We start from the raw sequence: 16,953 nt of genomic DNA, 5'->3' as shown, positions 1-16,953 counted from the left end.
AACATTTCCTTTCCAAGAAATAGGCTGATATTCACAGAGTCTTGTTTTTGTAGTGACTGTTGCTCTACTGGCTCACAATTTATCACAAAAGAATTGTGAAGTAACACCTTTGCTGGGACACAAGAAGGGCCCTGTAACTTGCAAAACAAGTGATTCAATCAACTGGAGATGCATAAAAGATGAAATTCATATCACAAGGCTCTGGAGGGCAAGGACTGTCTTCTCACAAGACTCCCACAGCCTCTACCCTGGGACCCTGCTTGGTAGGGGTTTTTAGCACTTGTTTGTTTGCAGGTCAATTTTATATTATGGATGAAATTTTAAATTCTTTTCTTATAGCAAGAGAGTTGGTCGGATACTGATAAAACCAGTATGTCCAGTGGGTGAAGGAAGGCCCCAAAGGGGGATACAACAGGTGGTCTTCTGAAGTGACCTGAGAAAAGTCTTCCATAATTGGTAATTTAGGAACTTAATAGGGAGCAATCAAAATAATAGGAAAAAAATACTCAGAGTTTGCTTCAGTGGGTGTAGTATAGCATATTGGTCAATAACTTGTTCTTTGGTTACTTGCTTTTCTGAGCCCTTTTCTCCTGATTAATCAGTGGGGGGTGGCTGTTTCTCCTTCACAGAGTTGCAAGCATTGAGTGAATTAATAAAGTACTGTGAAGTGATAGTTTAAGTTTTGGGTTTTTTTTTTAAACATTTGTTTTACTGTGAAATATAACATGCAGAAAAGTGATAAATTTCAAAGTACAGTGTGACAAGTAGTTATAGAGCAAATTTCAAAGTATAGTAGGGGTTACAGTCCCACAATTTCAGGTATTTCCTTCTGACATACACTAGAAACTAAAAAAGATGTATATAATGATTCAGTAGTCATCATCATTTATTGAATCCTAACTTCTTTGTTACAGCTCCTCCTCCTCATTTGATCATTCTCTCGATCTTCAGGGATATTTGGGCAATGACCGTTCTAACTTCTTCATGTTGAAAAGGGATGTTGACATTATGGGGTAGGAAAATGTAACTGGTTGATGTTCTGGGAGAGACTGGTACCTCTAAGTTTCAAGGCTTATCTGGCATAGCAACAATCTGGAGGTTTTAAGTGTCTGAAAAATAAACCTAATAAGTAAAACTTTTACAGAGTCTTAGATAGAGCCCTGGGTTTTCTTTAGGGTTTTCAGGAATACTGTTGGCTTGGCCTACCGTGACGATTTGCAGAATCTGGCTGAAGCTTGCGTAAGAGTATCCTCCAGAATGACCTCTCGACTCTATTTGAAATCTCTTAACCACTGAAATCTTATTTTGTTACATTTCTTTTCCCCTTTTTGGTCAGGAAGGCATTATCAATCCCACGATGCCAGGGCCAGGCTCATCCCTGGGAGTCATGTCCCACATTGCCAGGGGGACTTACATCCCTGAAAGTCATGTCCCATGTAGTGGGGAGGGTAATGAGTTTATTTGCAGAGTTTGGCTTGGAGAGAGAGGCCACATCTGAGTAACAAAAGAGGTTCTCTGGGGGTGACTCAGGAGTGTCTGTAAGTAGGCTTAGCTTCACCATTACAGAAATAAATTTCAAAAGGGCCAGCCTCAAGATCGAGGACTTGGCGTATTAAATTGGAAGTCCCCAATGCTTGAGAGAATATCAAGAATTTCCCAGGGGGGGAAGTTTAATAGTTCCTTATTTTTTCTCCAGTCCCTCAAGGGACTTTGCAAATACTTTTTTATTATCTGCCCCAAATACTAGAATGGTAGCTTAAGTTTTGTTTACCCATCGTAAAGGATCCACTGTAGGGTTGCCGTTTCACTAGAGGGGCTACCATAGGTAACGGGGACAAGAACCTTTCTGAATCTAGATGTGAAACTCCCAAGGGTACTTCAATAGCCCTGAAAATGCATCTTGAGCACCTACCCTGAAGGAATTATGGTGGACTCTGGGGTTCCAGGGATGAGCAAGGCACAGGCTGCCCCGGAAGAACTGATAAGGGTGCAGGAAAAGAAGGTATAGACAAGTTAGAGAAAGGGAAGAAAAGGGAAAATCATGGTGGGGGGAGGAGAGGAGAGTTTTCTCCTGATGGAAGGAGACGTTCTCAGGGTGCTTTTCTAAGATGGTGAGGAGGGAGTCCCTTGGCATTGAGGGGCCTCTGGAGAGTCTGGACGACGAGGGCTTGGCCTGCGGTGGTCAGGACACTGTGCCATTGGGCTGTGAGTGGCTGCTGGGAGCCCGTTTATTCCACTCTGTTCTGTTGACCCAAACCATATTGACCCCTGACCCTGTCCCTGCTCCAGCTCTGGCTCCTGCAGGACAGCTTGCGTGACCGTTACTAGGAGGGCTCCTGAAGAATTCCTGGAACTGAGGATGTTGGGAAGGTATCAACAAGAATTGTAGAAATTAAACGTCACATTTTTACTGTCATCTGTGCATATATAGCCAATGCCAGTTTTCATATTTAAGATGAATTAACCCACTTCTCTTTCTAAGTGGAAAAACATTATTTGAAGTTTTGCCTCCTTGAGATTGTTGGGAAGGGAACTGAGACACAGATCTGAGAGGGACCAAATCTGGCATAGAGTTATTTGCAAATAGATTCATGTAATTGGATTGAAAATACCCCCCTTTTCTTCCCACAGGGGAAAGTGGAGGTGGAAGCTGGGAAAGAAGGCATGAAGTTTGAAGCGAGTGCTTTTTCCTACTATGGCGTCATGGCCCTGACGGCCTCTCCGGGTAAGTGTCTTTTGCAGCCTCTGGAGCAGGGCCGGGTTTTAGGAGGTAATGCCTTCTTTGTCATCTTTCTCTCTGTACCTGCCAGCTAATCTTACTTATTTGTTGAACTTTTTATTGAAGTATAACATACACAAAAAAACCTGCACAAATCATAATTGTACACCTTTTGAATTTTCACAAACTGAACCCGCCCATGTAAACCAGCATCCAGGTCAAGAGACCAAGCATCACCAGCCCCCCAGAAACCCCCTCACACTCCCTTCTAGTCACCACCCCCAAAGGAACCACTGTCTCGACTCCCACACACATATTAGTTTAGTCTATTTTGACTTTATGTACATGGAATTACACAGGATGTGTTATATTGAGTCTGGCTTTGTTCCCTCAACCTTATACTTGTCACATTCATCCAAATTATTGTGTATGATTAGAATTCTTCTTGTTGCTGAATAGTATTCCACTGTGTGAATATACCACAAAGCATTTATTCTTTTTATTGCTGACGGACTTTTGGGTAGTTTCCTATTTAGGGCTGTGAACATTCTTGTGTGTTTTTTGGTGAGCATGTGTGTGCATTTCTCCTGGGCGTTACACCTAGGGGTGGCGTTGCTGGGTTGCAGGGTATGTGCGTCTTCAACTTTAATAGATGGTGCCCAACAGTTTTCCAAGGTGGTTGTGCTACTTTCCGCTCCTACCTGCGCTGTAGGAGGATTCCAGGGTTATTGTTGGGTCTTTTAAATGTTAGCTGTTCTGGATGCTTCAATTTGCATTTTCCTGGGGATCAATGAGGTCGTTGCCACCAGCCAGCTGTCCTTGTGTAGAGAGCTCGCCACGTGAGTCACTAGGCTGAGTAGGTATGTCACGGGGTGTTGACTAAGTTCTCTGAGCACAGATTCCAAGATGCCAGCAGGCAGTCTCTGTCCTAGAAGAAACATGATCACAGATTCTGGATGTGCTGCCTCATCTCTGGGCATGGCACTTGAATGGACCCTCTTGGCATTGCTTGCTTAATGCTGTGTGTTTGCTACTTTACCCAGGCTGGAACAGGACACACAGGTAAACAGGTGCTGGAGTGCCACCTTGCGGCTAAAATGCCAAATGACATGCTGTGCTAGGAAACGTCTCTTACGAACCTCATCCTTAAAGGAGGTTATCAGTTCTGAAAACCAGTTTTGAAAGGAGGAGGCTACCTCCAGAAAAGTTCGTTTTGTGACATTGATTCTCATCTGCTGCACCACCATGGTCTCAGGCACCCAAGGATTCTCGTTGGTTAGAAGAGCCAGGGAAATGGCATGTATTATGCTTGTAAACCTCCCCTTCCTAGAAGCATCATCTCACTTATGGTTTTGAGTCGTATAGACACAGTACCCCATTGTCAACTGCTAACAAATACCCAGTGTGAACACAGGCTTGTCTGACGCTCCTTAATTAGCAGATGTCTGTTGTAAACTTTAAGATCCTTTGTTTTCACTGCTTAGTGAGAGAGACCCAGTGATTCTTAGCAAGGCTGGAGAGGACCTTAGTTCCCTCATGTATGGGTTGTGTGACTTTGAAAAAGGCCCTTGGTTTCCTTATTATTAAAAAGACTTAATATTATCTCTTGTGATTGTTAGAAGAATAGAATGAACACTTATTCTCACAAGTTCTCTGTACCCTTTAAAGCATACCGTTGTTGCGTGTGTACACACACACATACACACACACACACACATGTTGATATAGCAGTAGGTGCTGTATTTGTGACTTATTTGACAACCAACCTTGAGTTAGCCCCAGGTTAGCAGAACCAGATTTATAGGTTGGGTTTGAAAAGAAAGCCAGAAGAGTAAGTTGTACGTTCTTATTGATTGCTGATTCTTGAAACCTAAACATTAGTCTAGCTCATAGCAAACCGTGGAGTCACGGAAAGACACATCCTACTCAGAAGAGGAACGCGATCCTTCGGTGTAGCAAGGCTGTGGGCGGCAGCGGTCTCAGCTTGGGTGTGCTAGAAAAGAAGGGAGTTTGAGTAAAAACATCTCATTTATTACAAAGCCTAGTATCTTCCTTGACTTTACAACTAGGATTTGGGATTTTTATACTGAGAGATGCAATCAGTACGTGGATCTCAAGGTGTTTCTATTCATCAGTGTTGGCTGCCTAGAGAAAACCTCTGATAATCGGTTCTCAAGTCCTGCCCAGAAAGCATGACTCCTGCCTAGTAGGGCCTTGGCGATGGGACTTTTCATTCAGGTGAACTTCGGGCTCCCTGTCTGAGGAAGCAGTGGTGAGGATGACTTTGGTCTACTCTTCCCAGAAAATCTGTGTATGACATCATTTTTTAATTTATTTTCCTCTATTTTGGAATTTCAAAGCATCAAGTCAAAATTACAGTGGGACTAATCAAAAATGAAAATGAGCTGAGTAACTCATTGCCTGCTGTAGCTAGGGACACTACAGGCTGTGCTGTGAGTGACTATTGGGTCATGCTCTTATGACAGTTGATTAATTGAGCTCCTTTTTATGTGACTATTTGTGATTTAAGTCCTTGAAAATAGCACATTTTGTGATAGAAACCCCAATTGAGTATTAATGGCTTAAGAGATTTCCAGGTTAGTAAAGAAGCACGTGAGTAAGATTTCTCCTGGTTTTGGTCTTGGAATGCAGCGTGTATGTGTTCTCTTTTTGTTTATATAATATCACATTGGCATTTGCGTTTCTGGAATTGGATGCTCATATTGGTAGAACAGGTGTCCACTCCTCTCTCCCGATCACAGAGCTCTCCTTTCTTGTCTTTTGATATGGTCTCACCCTGTTTTTCTCCATTTTTCAGTTCCTTTGTCCCTGTCTCGTACCTTTGTTGTCAGCAGAACAGAGTTGTTAGCAGCAGGTTCTCCAGGTAATTCTGCATGTTTCCTTTTCATAATTCTCCTGATCACCTCACCCTTGAACCCTACAAAGGCCTGACTGGCCAGGTCTGCTGTTTTAATTTGGACAAGGCCATTTCTAGTTTTTATGTGAGCTCTAAAACTCTAAGGCCCTATGACCTAATAGTGGGCTTTTCAGGGAAACATAAGCCCCTGACAGATGCAGACAGCAGGTTTGGGGAGGTTGGAAGGGTTTGGGAACCTGAACCTGATGGGAAGTGGGAAGGGAGACTGTTCCTTGCCCAGGCCCCCGCTGACCTAGGGGCTCCACTGAGGTTCTGACTCTGACTTCAGCACGTCATGGTGCATGGGATATGTGGAGACCCTGAGGACCTCACAACCCGAGGATGTGCCTGCAGAACTCATTCGGCCAAAAGCCTGAAGTCCTTGGTACTTTTCTTGGTGAGCAGGAAAGGAACTGCCTTCACAGAGGCCTGCAGTCTTCCTGTCCCTTTGGTCCTTTTTCACCGTCCAGGTGAACAGGCTGCACGTGTGGCTTCTCTGTCAAGCAGGTGGCCCCTTCTGTCCCTGTCTCCCTCGCTTTGTTTTGAAATGGGCTCTGGGCACATTCCTAACCAGCTGCTGATTATTTCCCTACGGGAGGGCTTGATCATGCCCAGCTAATGTGTCCGGCTGTTAAAAAGAAAGGGAAAGGTTTAATCTTTCTTTAATTAAAATTGTTGGGCTTTCCTATTTGGAAGTACAACTTTTCTATATTTATTTTATTCCATACAGCTTATATTTTTAATTCTGGCTGATGAAATTTGTATTTCATAGTACAGTTTCTGCAAAACTCTTAAAATGCTGATATTTGGCAAAGGAGGCAATACTTATCTTAAAACCTTTGCTCTTAAAAACCTTTTGCTCTGAAAAAGTTTGGGGTGTTGGGGGTAAGATATTATTCATAGAGCCCTTTGAATCGAACCAGCTGGCAACATACATATACACACATACATATACATACATACATGTATATATATATATATACACACACACATACATATGTGTATATATGAAGTGAGGCTCATGGAAATGCTATTTGCATTTTGCTTTTTCTGTAGAACTTACAGATTTCTTAGCTCTGCCCACTCTGTCTAATCTACTAATAGAAAAATTCATTTTAGGGATGCCCAGCATTGCAATAATATGATACCTAATAAATGGGGGTTGTACTAAACCAGTGCTTTCCAGCCAGTTCCAAAGCCTCCTGGCTCCAAGAGAGGAGGATGGGGATGTTTCTTACTAGCTTACCAGCTAAGAAGAAAGGATTCCTACGAAGAAATTTTGTTTTTTGCCAAGACAAAAAACAAAGAGGAAAAACTTCTGAGAAGGCAGAGGAGGACTCAGAATTGAAAGCTTTTTCATAAAACTTCAGCATGTGTATTTGGCATCAAAACATGACCTGAACTAAGGGAGGTCACTTGCTGTCTGTACCGCACTTGGTGTGAACATTCACACATCCCACTGCATCTGATGTGTGTGTTTACAGGGGCTGCTCCAGGCCTTACTGGCAGTTTATGGATTAGGGGGTTTATGGATGGATATATTACCTTCCTAAAACTCAAAACATTTTGGATCCCCAAGGGTTTTAGATAAAGGATGTGGACCTGTGCTATAATTGTTACTTTCATCATGATTATCCCACTTGCTGCAGCAGTGTCAGTGGAGAGTGGGCTTTGCTTCTCCAGATGAGACAGATGGGCTCCTGGCAAAGGAGAGAGAAGTGGGAGAACCTCAGTTCATCTCAGAAACGGAGGCCAGTGGGCTGGGGGGACACTGACTGTGAGCTCCACACCTTGCAAGAGCGGGGAATCTGCCCTGTGATCCCCTAAGGACAAAGTACCAGGAGGATCAGAAGTCGTCCGAAGGCCTCGGCTCTCCACCTTCCAGTGCGCAGGGTGTGATCAGAAGAAAGTCTCCTTTAAATTTTTTTAAAATTTATAGCCTTAAAATTTTAATAGACAGAAGTAAATACCATTTCAAAAGTATCTGTAAAAATGGGGATGGGGTTTGAGGCTAAAGCCCGGGAATACACTGTGATCCCGTTTTCAAAGACCTGATCAGTTTTCACAGTGTAGAAAGGCTTGGTTGCGAAGGCAGGTGCATGGCAGAGAGGTTTGGGGCAAGTTAACAGGAAAGAATATCATAACATTAACTAGCCGTAAGGACCGAGTCCTTGCTGGGTGTCAGATGCTATGCTGAGCACTTTATACATCGTCTTGTTTTTAATCCTCCACAAACCCTATGAAGTAAATAGTCCTTATCTGTAAAATTATCCTCATTTTACGGACAAGGAATCTGAAGCTTAGCAGAGTTGAGTAATCTGTTCAAAGTTTCATTCTGCTAAATGTCAATCATCTGATAAATTATTAATTTGCCTTGTTCTTAGAAGATAAATAGAGGCCACAAGAGGAACTGCTACTCTGAATTTAATTTTGACTAAGAATGGAAAATTGGTTCATGACATGAAAGCTGTAGAAGAACGAGAGCCTCTGTCAGGGACACATCACAAAGAGGAGCCAAACATCAGATGGAGAATTGGTCCCCTCCAGTCCTGTGACATTATATAATTCAGGACCCAATTAATGTTTGTGCAACAGATTTGATTGGAAAGCAAAAATGGAAGAAGTCTTGGCAAGGGGGCGCGTTTTATTTTTAAGGAAGTTTCTGTTAGAAGTTACAATGAACTTCACTTTAAAAGCAACAACATTTTGACTCACATGAATGTCCTTTTACTTTGTTTCAATGAAAAAGTGCTATTAAAATATTGAAGACTCCCACAGCACCTAAGTTAACTTGATCAAACTTTTTAAGGGTTTGGTATCTTCTAGTGTTCTTGAAATCCTGAAACATCCTCAGGCTGCCTGACAGGAGGATTTGTATTGGGATCAGAGACAAAGATAATAGGGTTGGCCGGAGTGTATGGTAGGAGCACACAGAAATATTTCAATGTCTTTAAACAGGTATTGATTTATGAACATTCTTTGCTTTTGCTTGTGGCGAAATAATCAAAGGCTGCCTTCTAGATGTGTTTTAGATCACAACTTCTGTATCTTGGACCTTAGCTCATCCATGTCTGTGTATTTCATAGCACTCAGTAATGTTCCTAACATAGACATGCAGCCACAGGGTCCGTACTAGTAGAGACTTGGGGAGGGGGAGGTTTGTATCTGTTCACATAAACAGGACTGGGGCTCAGGATACCCTCCATCGTCACCTGTGTGCCTCAGGCATCTGGTATAAGTTATAATTGGGCTTGTGGATTAATTATTATTTTTAATTTGGAAAATCAAGACCTCACTTTACTGACTGTTTCTACCTCACTTAAAAGGTGGTTGGTTGGTGTTGTGTTTTGTTTTGTTTCCTTTCCCAGGTGAAAATAAGTCACCCCCTCGCCCGTGTGGCTTGAATCACTCAGACTCTCTCAGTCGAAGTGACCGGATTGATGCTGTGACACCCACGCTGGGGAGCAGCACTAACCAGCTCAACTCTTCCTTCCTGCAAGTCTACATCCCTGACTACTCAGTGCGAGCCCTCTCTGATCTCCAGTTTGTTAAGGTAAGAGGAGAGAGGGCGGGTTGGCCGGACCTGGCAATTAGAGGCCAACTTCCACAGAAAACCGGTTGGCTACCCAGCCCCTCCGCCACTCTACAAGCTTTCCCTTTGTCATTTTGGGGGGGCCCTACCTTCAGTTCCCACCCCCAAGCCCTGCTACCAGCATACTGCCCAAGACTCAGGCTGGGAAGAAGTGAGTTGTCAAATCCAATGTGGCTTTTTCCGAGAGTGAGGACTAGAGATGATGAGAAAAGAGTAAAGCTTTTCAGAGGAGTTTTCATGAACTCACTATACTCTGACTTCCTGTTGGCCCTGACAGGGCTGAGGTGGGGAGTCTCCGAAGAGTTCCTGAGGATGATTCTCCCTCCAGAGATGGCACGGGAAGGACCCTCCTCTTAGCTTCTGCCCTGGAGAAAGGGTTCTTTTCTTATTCTGAAATAAAGACATCTTTTGGAGGATGAGCCAGCTTTAGCTGACGGAAGCCCATCTCCATTTTCTAGTCTTTGTGAAATTTTAAGACAAACTTGTAAATGGGCTTCTGTCAGTAAGAACTGACTTGTTCACCAGAGTCAACTTGAACTTTAAAAAGTGTCCTCAGTTTGTACTGAAGGGTGATTTTCTCCTAGGAAGCTGCTGGGGGCCATTCTGGGAGGTTGATGTGTAGAAACAGGAGAGCCTACAAATGAGCATTGTCTTGGTTTGTTTTCCACACCGTTTTCTGGCCCCAGATCTCAAGACAGCAATACCAAAATGCCTTGATGGCATCCCGGATGGACAAAACGCCTCAGTCTTCAGACAGTGAAAATACTAAAATAGAATTGACTCTAACAGAGCTGCATGACGGGTTGCCAGACGAGACGGCCAACCTGCTCAATGAACAGAACTGCGTGACGCACAGTAAGGCCAACCACAGCCTGCACAGCGAAGGCGCCATCTAGGGCGCCCGCCCCCGCCCCCGCCCCGTCGGCTCCCGAGGCCCGGTCTGCCCAGCCTTGGCCTTCTGTCCGACCACGGACGCCGTCAGTGGGAGGTTGTCTGCCATGCTGCATCCCGCAACATTCTGAGACCAAAGACTTTGTCCCTTCCTTGGACGCAGCAGAGGACGGAAAACAGAGACGTGAAATCGACAGCTAGGGCACGGCCGTCAAGATTTTGGGGATGAACTTCCTCCACCCAGATAGAATCATGTTTATTTTTTCAGCTGTATCATTATTCACTCTCCTCCTTCCTCGATTTGCATGAATTTGAAAATTGTTGCAATTTATTTTTTCAAGAGATCATGTTTTTTAAAAGTGTCTTTTGCAGAGTTTTAAGTTGTTCCCTCTGAACTCTGCGGTGATCCCATGATGTGACCCTAATAGGATGGACTTGCCCCTCCGGTGGCCTTCCGTGGCCCGTCCAGCGAGGGGCACCCTTCCTCTGTGCCCCAGTGGGTGTTGCTGTCGAACCTGAAGGATGAATGAAGAAAACCGTGTTAATGCAGAACCTGCCAAGTCTGTCATCACTGTGGGGTGTGGCCTGCAGAGGGACTCACAGTCGCCTCTCTGAGCTCAGTGTTGTTTTAAGAATTTAATGTTTCACTGTGCCCGTTTCCCTCAGGAAGGCTTAGCATTTGCTTGGGAATGTGATTTTCTTCCCCATCTAAGGACTTTTTTTATCACCAAAATGAATTTTAAACCCCTGGTTTATCATTGGCAAGAGGTACGTTGACTGCATCCCGACACTCCTCGCGCCTGGGGTCTGCGGCTCGGCCGGCCCTCCCCTCCCCAGTGCCCGCCTCCCTCGCTCTAGGTAACGCAAGATGCTGCTGCACGGACGCCAAGTGGAAGCCTTCCACCGGGCTTTCCGGAAACGCGCGCGGAGTCAGAGCTCCCTCTCCCCGCGGGGACATGCGTAGTCAGCAGAGAAGGAGCTCGACTTTCCAGCTGTGCTCTTCGCTGTGCCGAGAAGGCGCTCCTAGACCCTTCCAGGGAGCCCTCTGGCCCCCTTCCCCTCCCTCCCTTCCCGGGAGGCCCAGCGGTGGCCATGTCCCCTGCCCGACAGCCTCCGTGTCCCCCGCCTCAGATGCAGCCTGTGCGGGAGAGGCTGCCTGTACAGCCAGGGTCAGTGGGCCCCAAACAGGGATTCAGAAACCAAATGTGTGTTGTGGCCATTTTATGTGTGTCTCCGTCTTATTTCAGTACCAAATTCATCATGTGTAGTGAAATTAATGTCAGGAGGTATTTGCCAAGTGGCTGAATTCTTAACTAGTTGGTGTTTCTTAAGTGTTTGCTCAAAGGATATGTGCATTTTGTTGGCAATATTCTTACAACTGAAATGAATTCTTACCACAGTTTTCATATAGAATTACCAATACACACTACATCCAGCCACTAGCAAAGAAGATAGCGTGTCTCCATGTGGTCTTAATGAAAAGAAGAATGGGGTTAAGAAGACCTCTTCACGGAAGGAGGTCTGTTTGCCCCTGGGTTAGTGACGCGGGCCTGGGCTTCATGCTGTGGTCAGGAACGTGGCACAGTGCCGGCCTTGCCTCCTGGTGAGCAGTTTGGTGGCTCAGTATTTCCTCTGGGATGTTAGTCCTGGAATGTCTTCCTCAGGAGGTGCCATTGGACATCACTTGGTAGAGGGCCATGAGGAGTACCCCCCATGGGGGCTGTGTGGCCTGCTGCTGGCACCCCACGTCGTTTGACATTCACAGGACCCTGCATCTTGAGTATTTCCTTCTGTAAATGGATCCATCCAGGTTAAAAGGTCTCAATTTCTCCAAGATGATCTGGTGTGGGAATACTAGTGGGACACAGGAACTGGGACTACCGGTAGGAATGTGCAGAGACAACATTCTCTGTAACAAAGTGAAACCTGGACCTTGCTGGTGGTGGGGTGGGGCGGTTCTCCCCAGTGAGGGTGCCACCTTCCTGGCCCGGGCGGTGTTTGGCCCTCTGTGATCTTGTTAGAGCCACGTCTGTCAGGCAATGGTCTTCTCCCCTGGGAGCCCTGCTCTGTCAGCCTCTCCTGGTCTACTTGTGCTTCTCCACCCTCAGCTGTCCCAGGGATGCCTTTCTGCTGGAAGGAGCTTCTGGAATCAAGGTTGATGTGTTGATAATCTGTTTCAGATTCCCACGGCCCCTTTATGAATTCTAAGAAACTGCAAGAGCCGGGGTGTGGAGGGAGGATACCAGCTGCTGCCTCCTTGACTTTGGGGAGAAACAGACAATTTCTTGATATCGCTCAATGTGGTGGCTTCTTGGAAAATTTTCTCCTATAAAAGAGTTGCTGTGGGTTTCCCAGAGGGTACAATTTTTAGCCTCCCAAGTTTTATTTTTATTATTTTTTTTAACTTCTCTTTATCTTTGATTAGCCACACTATTCTATAACAACAGGGAATCCAAAATAATTTGGTCCCTGAAGGAATGAAGGCTTACATTTGACTCTTGTTATGTCTGATCTGGGGAGGGCTCAAAACCCTGCAGACGACGCTTGTGACTAGATTTCTCTTCCAGGCCACACTCTCCCTCGGAGACTGACCTCTAGGACTTGAAGGAGAAATGCCAGCTCATTGCTTCTCTGGGGCAGCGGAAGAATTATTTTGGCTTAGAAGAACTTATGCAGTGTATATCTATAAGGGAAATGGGAGTCGGGTGGAGAAAGACTGTCACTGTTGAAATCTCCCTGTGCTGTGGCTAATCTGTATCTCCAGCAGGTGGGCTGTCCTCTCCCAGGGCGCTGTCTTCTTACACGTGGGAGGGGGGTGAGGTGTGTGGGGCATCACGTGGTCAGGGAGGCCCCCCCCCCACACTGGGCCTGAGGGCTTCAACCTCCACCACAGTGGCTGCCTGGCCATTGCTGCAGCCCCTGGCTTTGTGGCTTGGGGAAGGGCCACCCCCTGCTCTGTGCAGCCCCTCGGGCAGCCCTCAGGCTCCACCTGGAATGGGATCCCTCATGCCCAGGACACTCCAGGATCTCTGCCTTGCCTGTAAATGAGGGGTCTTTGTTCTACTGTCTTAGAGGTTTTTCTCTCCATTTCTTTCCATTCCATTTTCTCTGTTCCAGATCCATCAGGCAAGTCCTAAATCACATATTTAAACTCTTAGGAAAACAGAACCTTAAGATTTGTACATAATATTGGGGTTCTAATCAATCAGTTGAATCTTGGTTCTTAACTAATTTGAATTTGAAAGGGGACCACATTTTTCAATGTTCTTCTCTCTTCCTCCATTCCTGCAGAGAGCTCAGTGCCCATGCACACGTGGTTGGCTTCCTCGAGGAGGCAGGTGTGGGGCATCTTGCCATTTTCTAATATTATTTCAAGGAACTTTTGTTCAAATGTTGAATGCAGAGCTTCACACTAATATGGAACATTAACTGTGAACGTACTTACCTGTGCTACTCCCCCGTACCATACAACTAAAGGGCCAGCTTTTCTAGTCTAGGAAGATGTGGTAGATACAAGTAGAATTGCATTTCCCCCAGGAAATAAAGCAACAAGGATTTTGAGCTAAGTAGGGACCATGAAATTCTGCCCTCAAATTCTCTCCTCTGGTTAAGGAGCAGACCTAAGGTTGTGAGTGATTGAGCTTGTCTCCTGGCTGATTAAAAAGAAAAGAATAAAAAGAACCCTGTCACCTCCTGAAGACCAGCCAGGGATCTGTGGCCATCCTTGCCTTTCCTGAGTCCAAAAGGGTGTGAGCTCCTGAGTGGCCAGCTTACTGCAGTGTTTCCCAGGGGTGATTCCAGACTTACGACTCCTGACTGGCGCAGGAGGGGACTTACCTTGTTCCCAGGGATGCCGAGCAAGAGGCGGCCAGGGGGGCTTGGCTTTGAGCACTGCATTTCATGACCCAAGCTCCTTGGTGGTGCGGTCAGTGGGATCAGCATCCCTCTCAGCTTAGATCCCAGAGGCAAACTTTTCCTTTCAAGGGGTTGAGGAGAAACATAAGACTGAGCTGGCAGTCAGTTTCCTTACTAAGGAAATGGGCTGTAATCCTGGGTGGTGTTTGATTCCATCCTGGGCTCTGGGCTGGTGGTGCTTTTTTTCCAGCAAGGGTGTCTGGGTCACTTGTAGGTTAACTCAGAATTAGGAGGGATTTAGAGTTGACAATGAAAGTGATTTGGGGGATTCAGAAGATTTTTTGATGTAAATTTATCAGCATGCAACCTACTCAGTGGATTTTTACACCTCAGGGTCATTTGCAAATCTTTTATCTTTTTTTATTTCTTTTGTGTTCAAGTGGGCTGATAGAGGAGATGGGGCAATTCTAATTTGAGGTTCATTTTCTTCCATTTGAGAGTTAAGGAGCACACGTAACGCTGATCTTGCTGATATAAGGAGGTGTATCTTTCTATTTATAGTCCCGCAAGGCTTATGATGAGTGAGCCGCCCTCCTCTAGCACTTGCAAGCTTTCTGCCTATGAGTGAGCCGCCCTCCTCTAGCACTTGCAAGCTTTCTGCCTACAGTGAATTGTTGATTGCTAGTTTTCCTTCTACTTCCTTTTTCTCTACTTGAAGGTTCATATTAGCAGAGTCCCTGGTCAGCCCTAAGGACTGGAGGAAGAGATAGCAGTTCATAGCAGAGCTTGGAGCAGTTTTTCTCCCACCATCTTGGGCTGGGGGCCCTCTTTGCTTCTCAGACCTCTATGCTAGGTTCAGCTCAAATAGGCCTTCTCCATGTATGTTAGAGCCACTGACATAATCTCACTAGAATTGTCTTAAATATCTTTTCATGGGAAATACCAGGTTGTACTTGGATCAACATGGAAATACAAGTTCTATTGAGAGTAAAGTTCTAGGTGTTTGTGTGCAAAGGTTTATATGGACATAGATCTAGCTTGTATCATAAAAAAGACTGGAGTTAGTACACAATGTTTTCCAGTTTTAATACTCACTGGGACCATGAACAAATTGGGGGAATGACTGAGAATACTGTCTTGCTTGCTTGGAATGGGACCTTTTGACATTTGCCCACCCCTGATCAACATGAATTCACTTGGTGATTCTTTGGAGGCCTGATTCCTTTCCACATTGATTCTGGATAGAACTGTTGAATGTCCCTGGTGGGGCATGGGTATCTGCCCTTTTTGTTGGAGGCCCAGGCCCCTTGGGTATAAACAATAGGTGTCCCAGTTTCCCAGGCAGATGGAAATAGAGAACAGTAAGGCTGTGGGATTCTTATTCCCCAGATCCCCAGCCTAACTTGGGAATCATTACTCCTGTGTGTGAAATCTACTGTAAAGGTGGCGTGTATCAGTCCATTGACTTTTCTTGTTTCTGGAGTCCTTTAAATCCACAAATGTATATGCTTTATTTTATATTATTTATTATGTACATATGTCTCTACTGTTAGTACATTGTCTGTGACTAAGATGGGGTCTGTTTTGAAGCCCCTCATCCATGGGTTCTGGTGTCCCTTAAGTTGAATGAGAGAGCAGCAATTTGCTTTTTTTAAAAAAACAAAAAAAAGAAAAACAGGTTGCTGCTCTATGTTGGCCCTGGCATCCCTGGCCCCCTCCCATTGCATCCCTATTATTCCCCATGACCAGTGTTTGAGTATTTGGGATGAGAATGGAGGCAGGTCTCCCTTGTAGCAGGCCCTCTCAGGTACCTCTGTGAAATATTTCAGAGTGGTTTCTTGGTGCCTGGGTCTGTTCTCCTTTGTAGTAGGACAATATGGCTGTGAGACCAGAGCCTCCTTCCTCACTTTCCTTCCCCACCTCCACCTGCACCCTCCCAAGCCATGTCAGTTGCCTGGCCCCAGCAGTGGTTTGGGTCTCTACTTCCCCCTTTGGATTATAGACTTCATCTCTCTGGGCTGTTGGAAACTGCCTGCCCATCTGGGCTCTTAATATGCCTTTTCTTGGTTTTGAAGCCTAGTGCCAACATTGCCTTGGCAATCAAAGACAGGATCCTGCTTTGTGTCTGATTTTCGTCCTCTGTAGCCTTTATTCAATGTATCATAGTGTACATTTCATGCTTTTCAGCAGTGAAGTTTTCTGAACACAGTATTCTAAACTGGGTACATAAACCTAAATAAGCACAAATGACATGTATAGGTTTCATAAGCTGATTGTCATAATGAATGCATTTTATAATTCAATGATGTAGATTTATAATCTCTATTTATTTTGTATCAATTTATTTGTAAATTTTGTGATTGTTTTAAAAGGTTTTTATTTCTATTCTATTTAGATAAATGATTTTTCTGTTCACTCTTCTAGCAGATGTGTGTTCCCTCTTTCCCTTTCATCTATGCAACACCAGTGGTCCCGCCTTGTTGTACCCGGGGCCCCTGCCCAATGCATGGCTTTACTGGTGGGAAAACTGGGGTTGGTTCTCAGCATGACAGCACAGCAGGGTATTTCCTTGGGACATTCATCCCAAAGTTTTCTGCTAAAAGAGAAGTGGGTGCCTCCAGGTTACAGAAGCCAATTCCAGGAAGATGTTCTCCTTTCCAAGGATTGTAGTCTGTCCCCTATCAGTTAATCTCTGGACACGGACACTGAGGGTATCCAAACTGCCTCAGTTGTCTGCTCACTCTCTCATAACACACAGTTCAGTTGGGCAAATGGGTAAGCTTTTTTTTTTTCCTAAGATGAGCAAGACCAAAGGCCTCCTTGCAATCTCTCGTTCGGCTCTTTGAGATGAGAATGGCTTGGTGGGTCTTCCTCTGCTATTAGGAGGGTCAGGGCAGGCATGGCTGATTCAACTGCAAGTTAAAGAACACCCAGCCTGATTGTGGCAAGGCATGTTCAATGCTTTTCAAGATTCAGTGG

General features: G+C 45.1%; 1 protein-coding gene across 2 annotated transcripts in view; it reads left to right on the top strand.

Annotated features, from left to right (window-relative positions):
• Window positions 1–16,862, top strand: part of CNNM2 (cyclin and CBS domain divalent metal cation transport mediator 2) — a 152,047-nt gene extending 135,185 nt beyond the window's left edge. The window contains exons 5-8 of one of the 2 annotated variants that reach the window (XM_037805073.1): window positions 2,632–2,725; window positions 5,538–5,603; window positions 9,005–9,189; window positions 9,915–16,862. In XM_037805073.1, coding sequence (XP_037661001.1) covers window positions 2,632–2,725; window positions 5,538–5,603; window positions 9,005–9,189; window positions 9,915–10,124 — 555 coding nt within the window. In that variant the 3' untranslated portion in view covers window positions 10,125–16,862. The remainder of the gene's footprint in view (window positions 1–2,631; window positions 2,726–5,537; window positions 5,604–9,004; window positions 9,190–9,914) is intronic. The other variant, XM_037805074.1, reaches the window with a different exon arrangement.
• The last annotated feature ends 91 nt before the right edge of the window (window positions 16,863–16,953 follow it).

The sequence above is a fragment of the Choloepus didactylus genome, chromosome 15, assembly GCF_015220235.1.
Source record: "Choloepus didactylus isolate mChoDid1 chromosome 15, mChoDid1.pri, whole genome shotgun sequence".
In the NCBI taxonomy this organism is placed as follows: domain Eukaryota; kingdom Metazoa; phylum Chordata; class Mammalia; order Pilosa; family Megalonychidae; genus Choloepus; species Choloepus didactylus.
The sequence above is the reverse complement of the archived record's forward strand: the minus strand, read 5'-3'. Positions and strand labels throughout refer to the sequence as shown.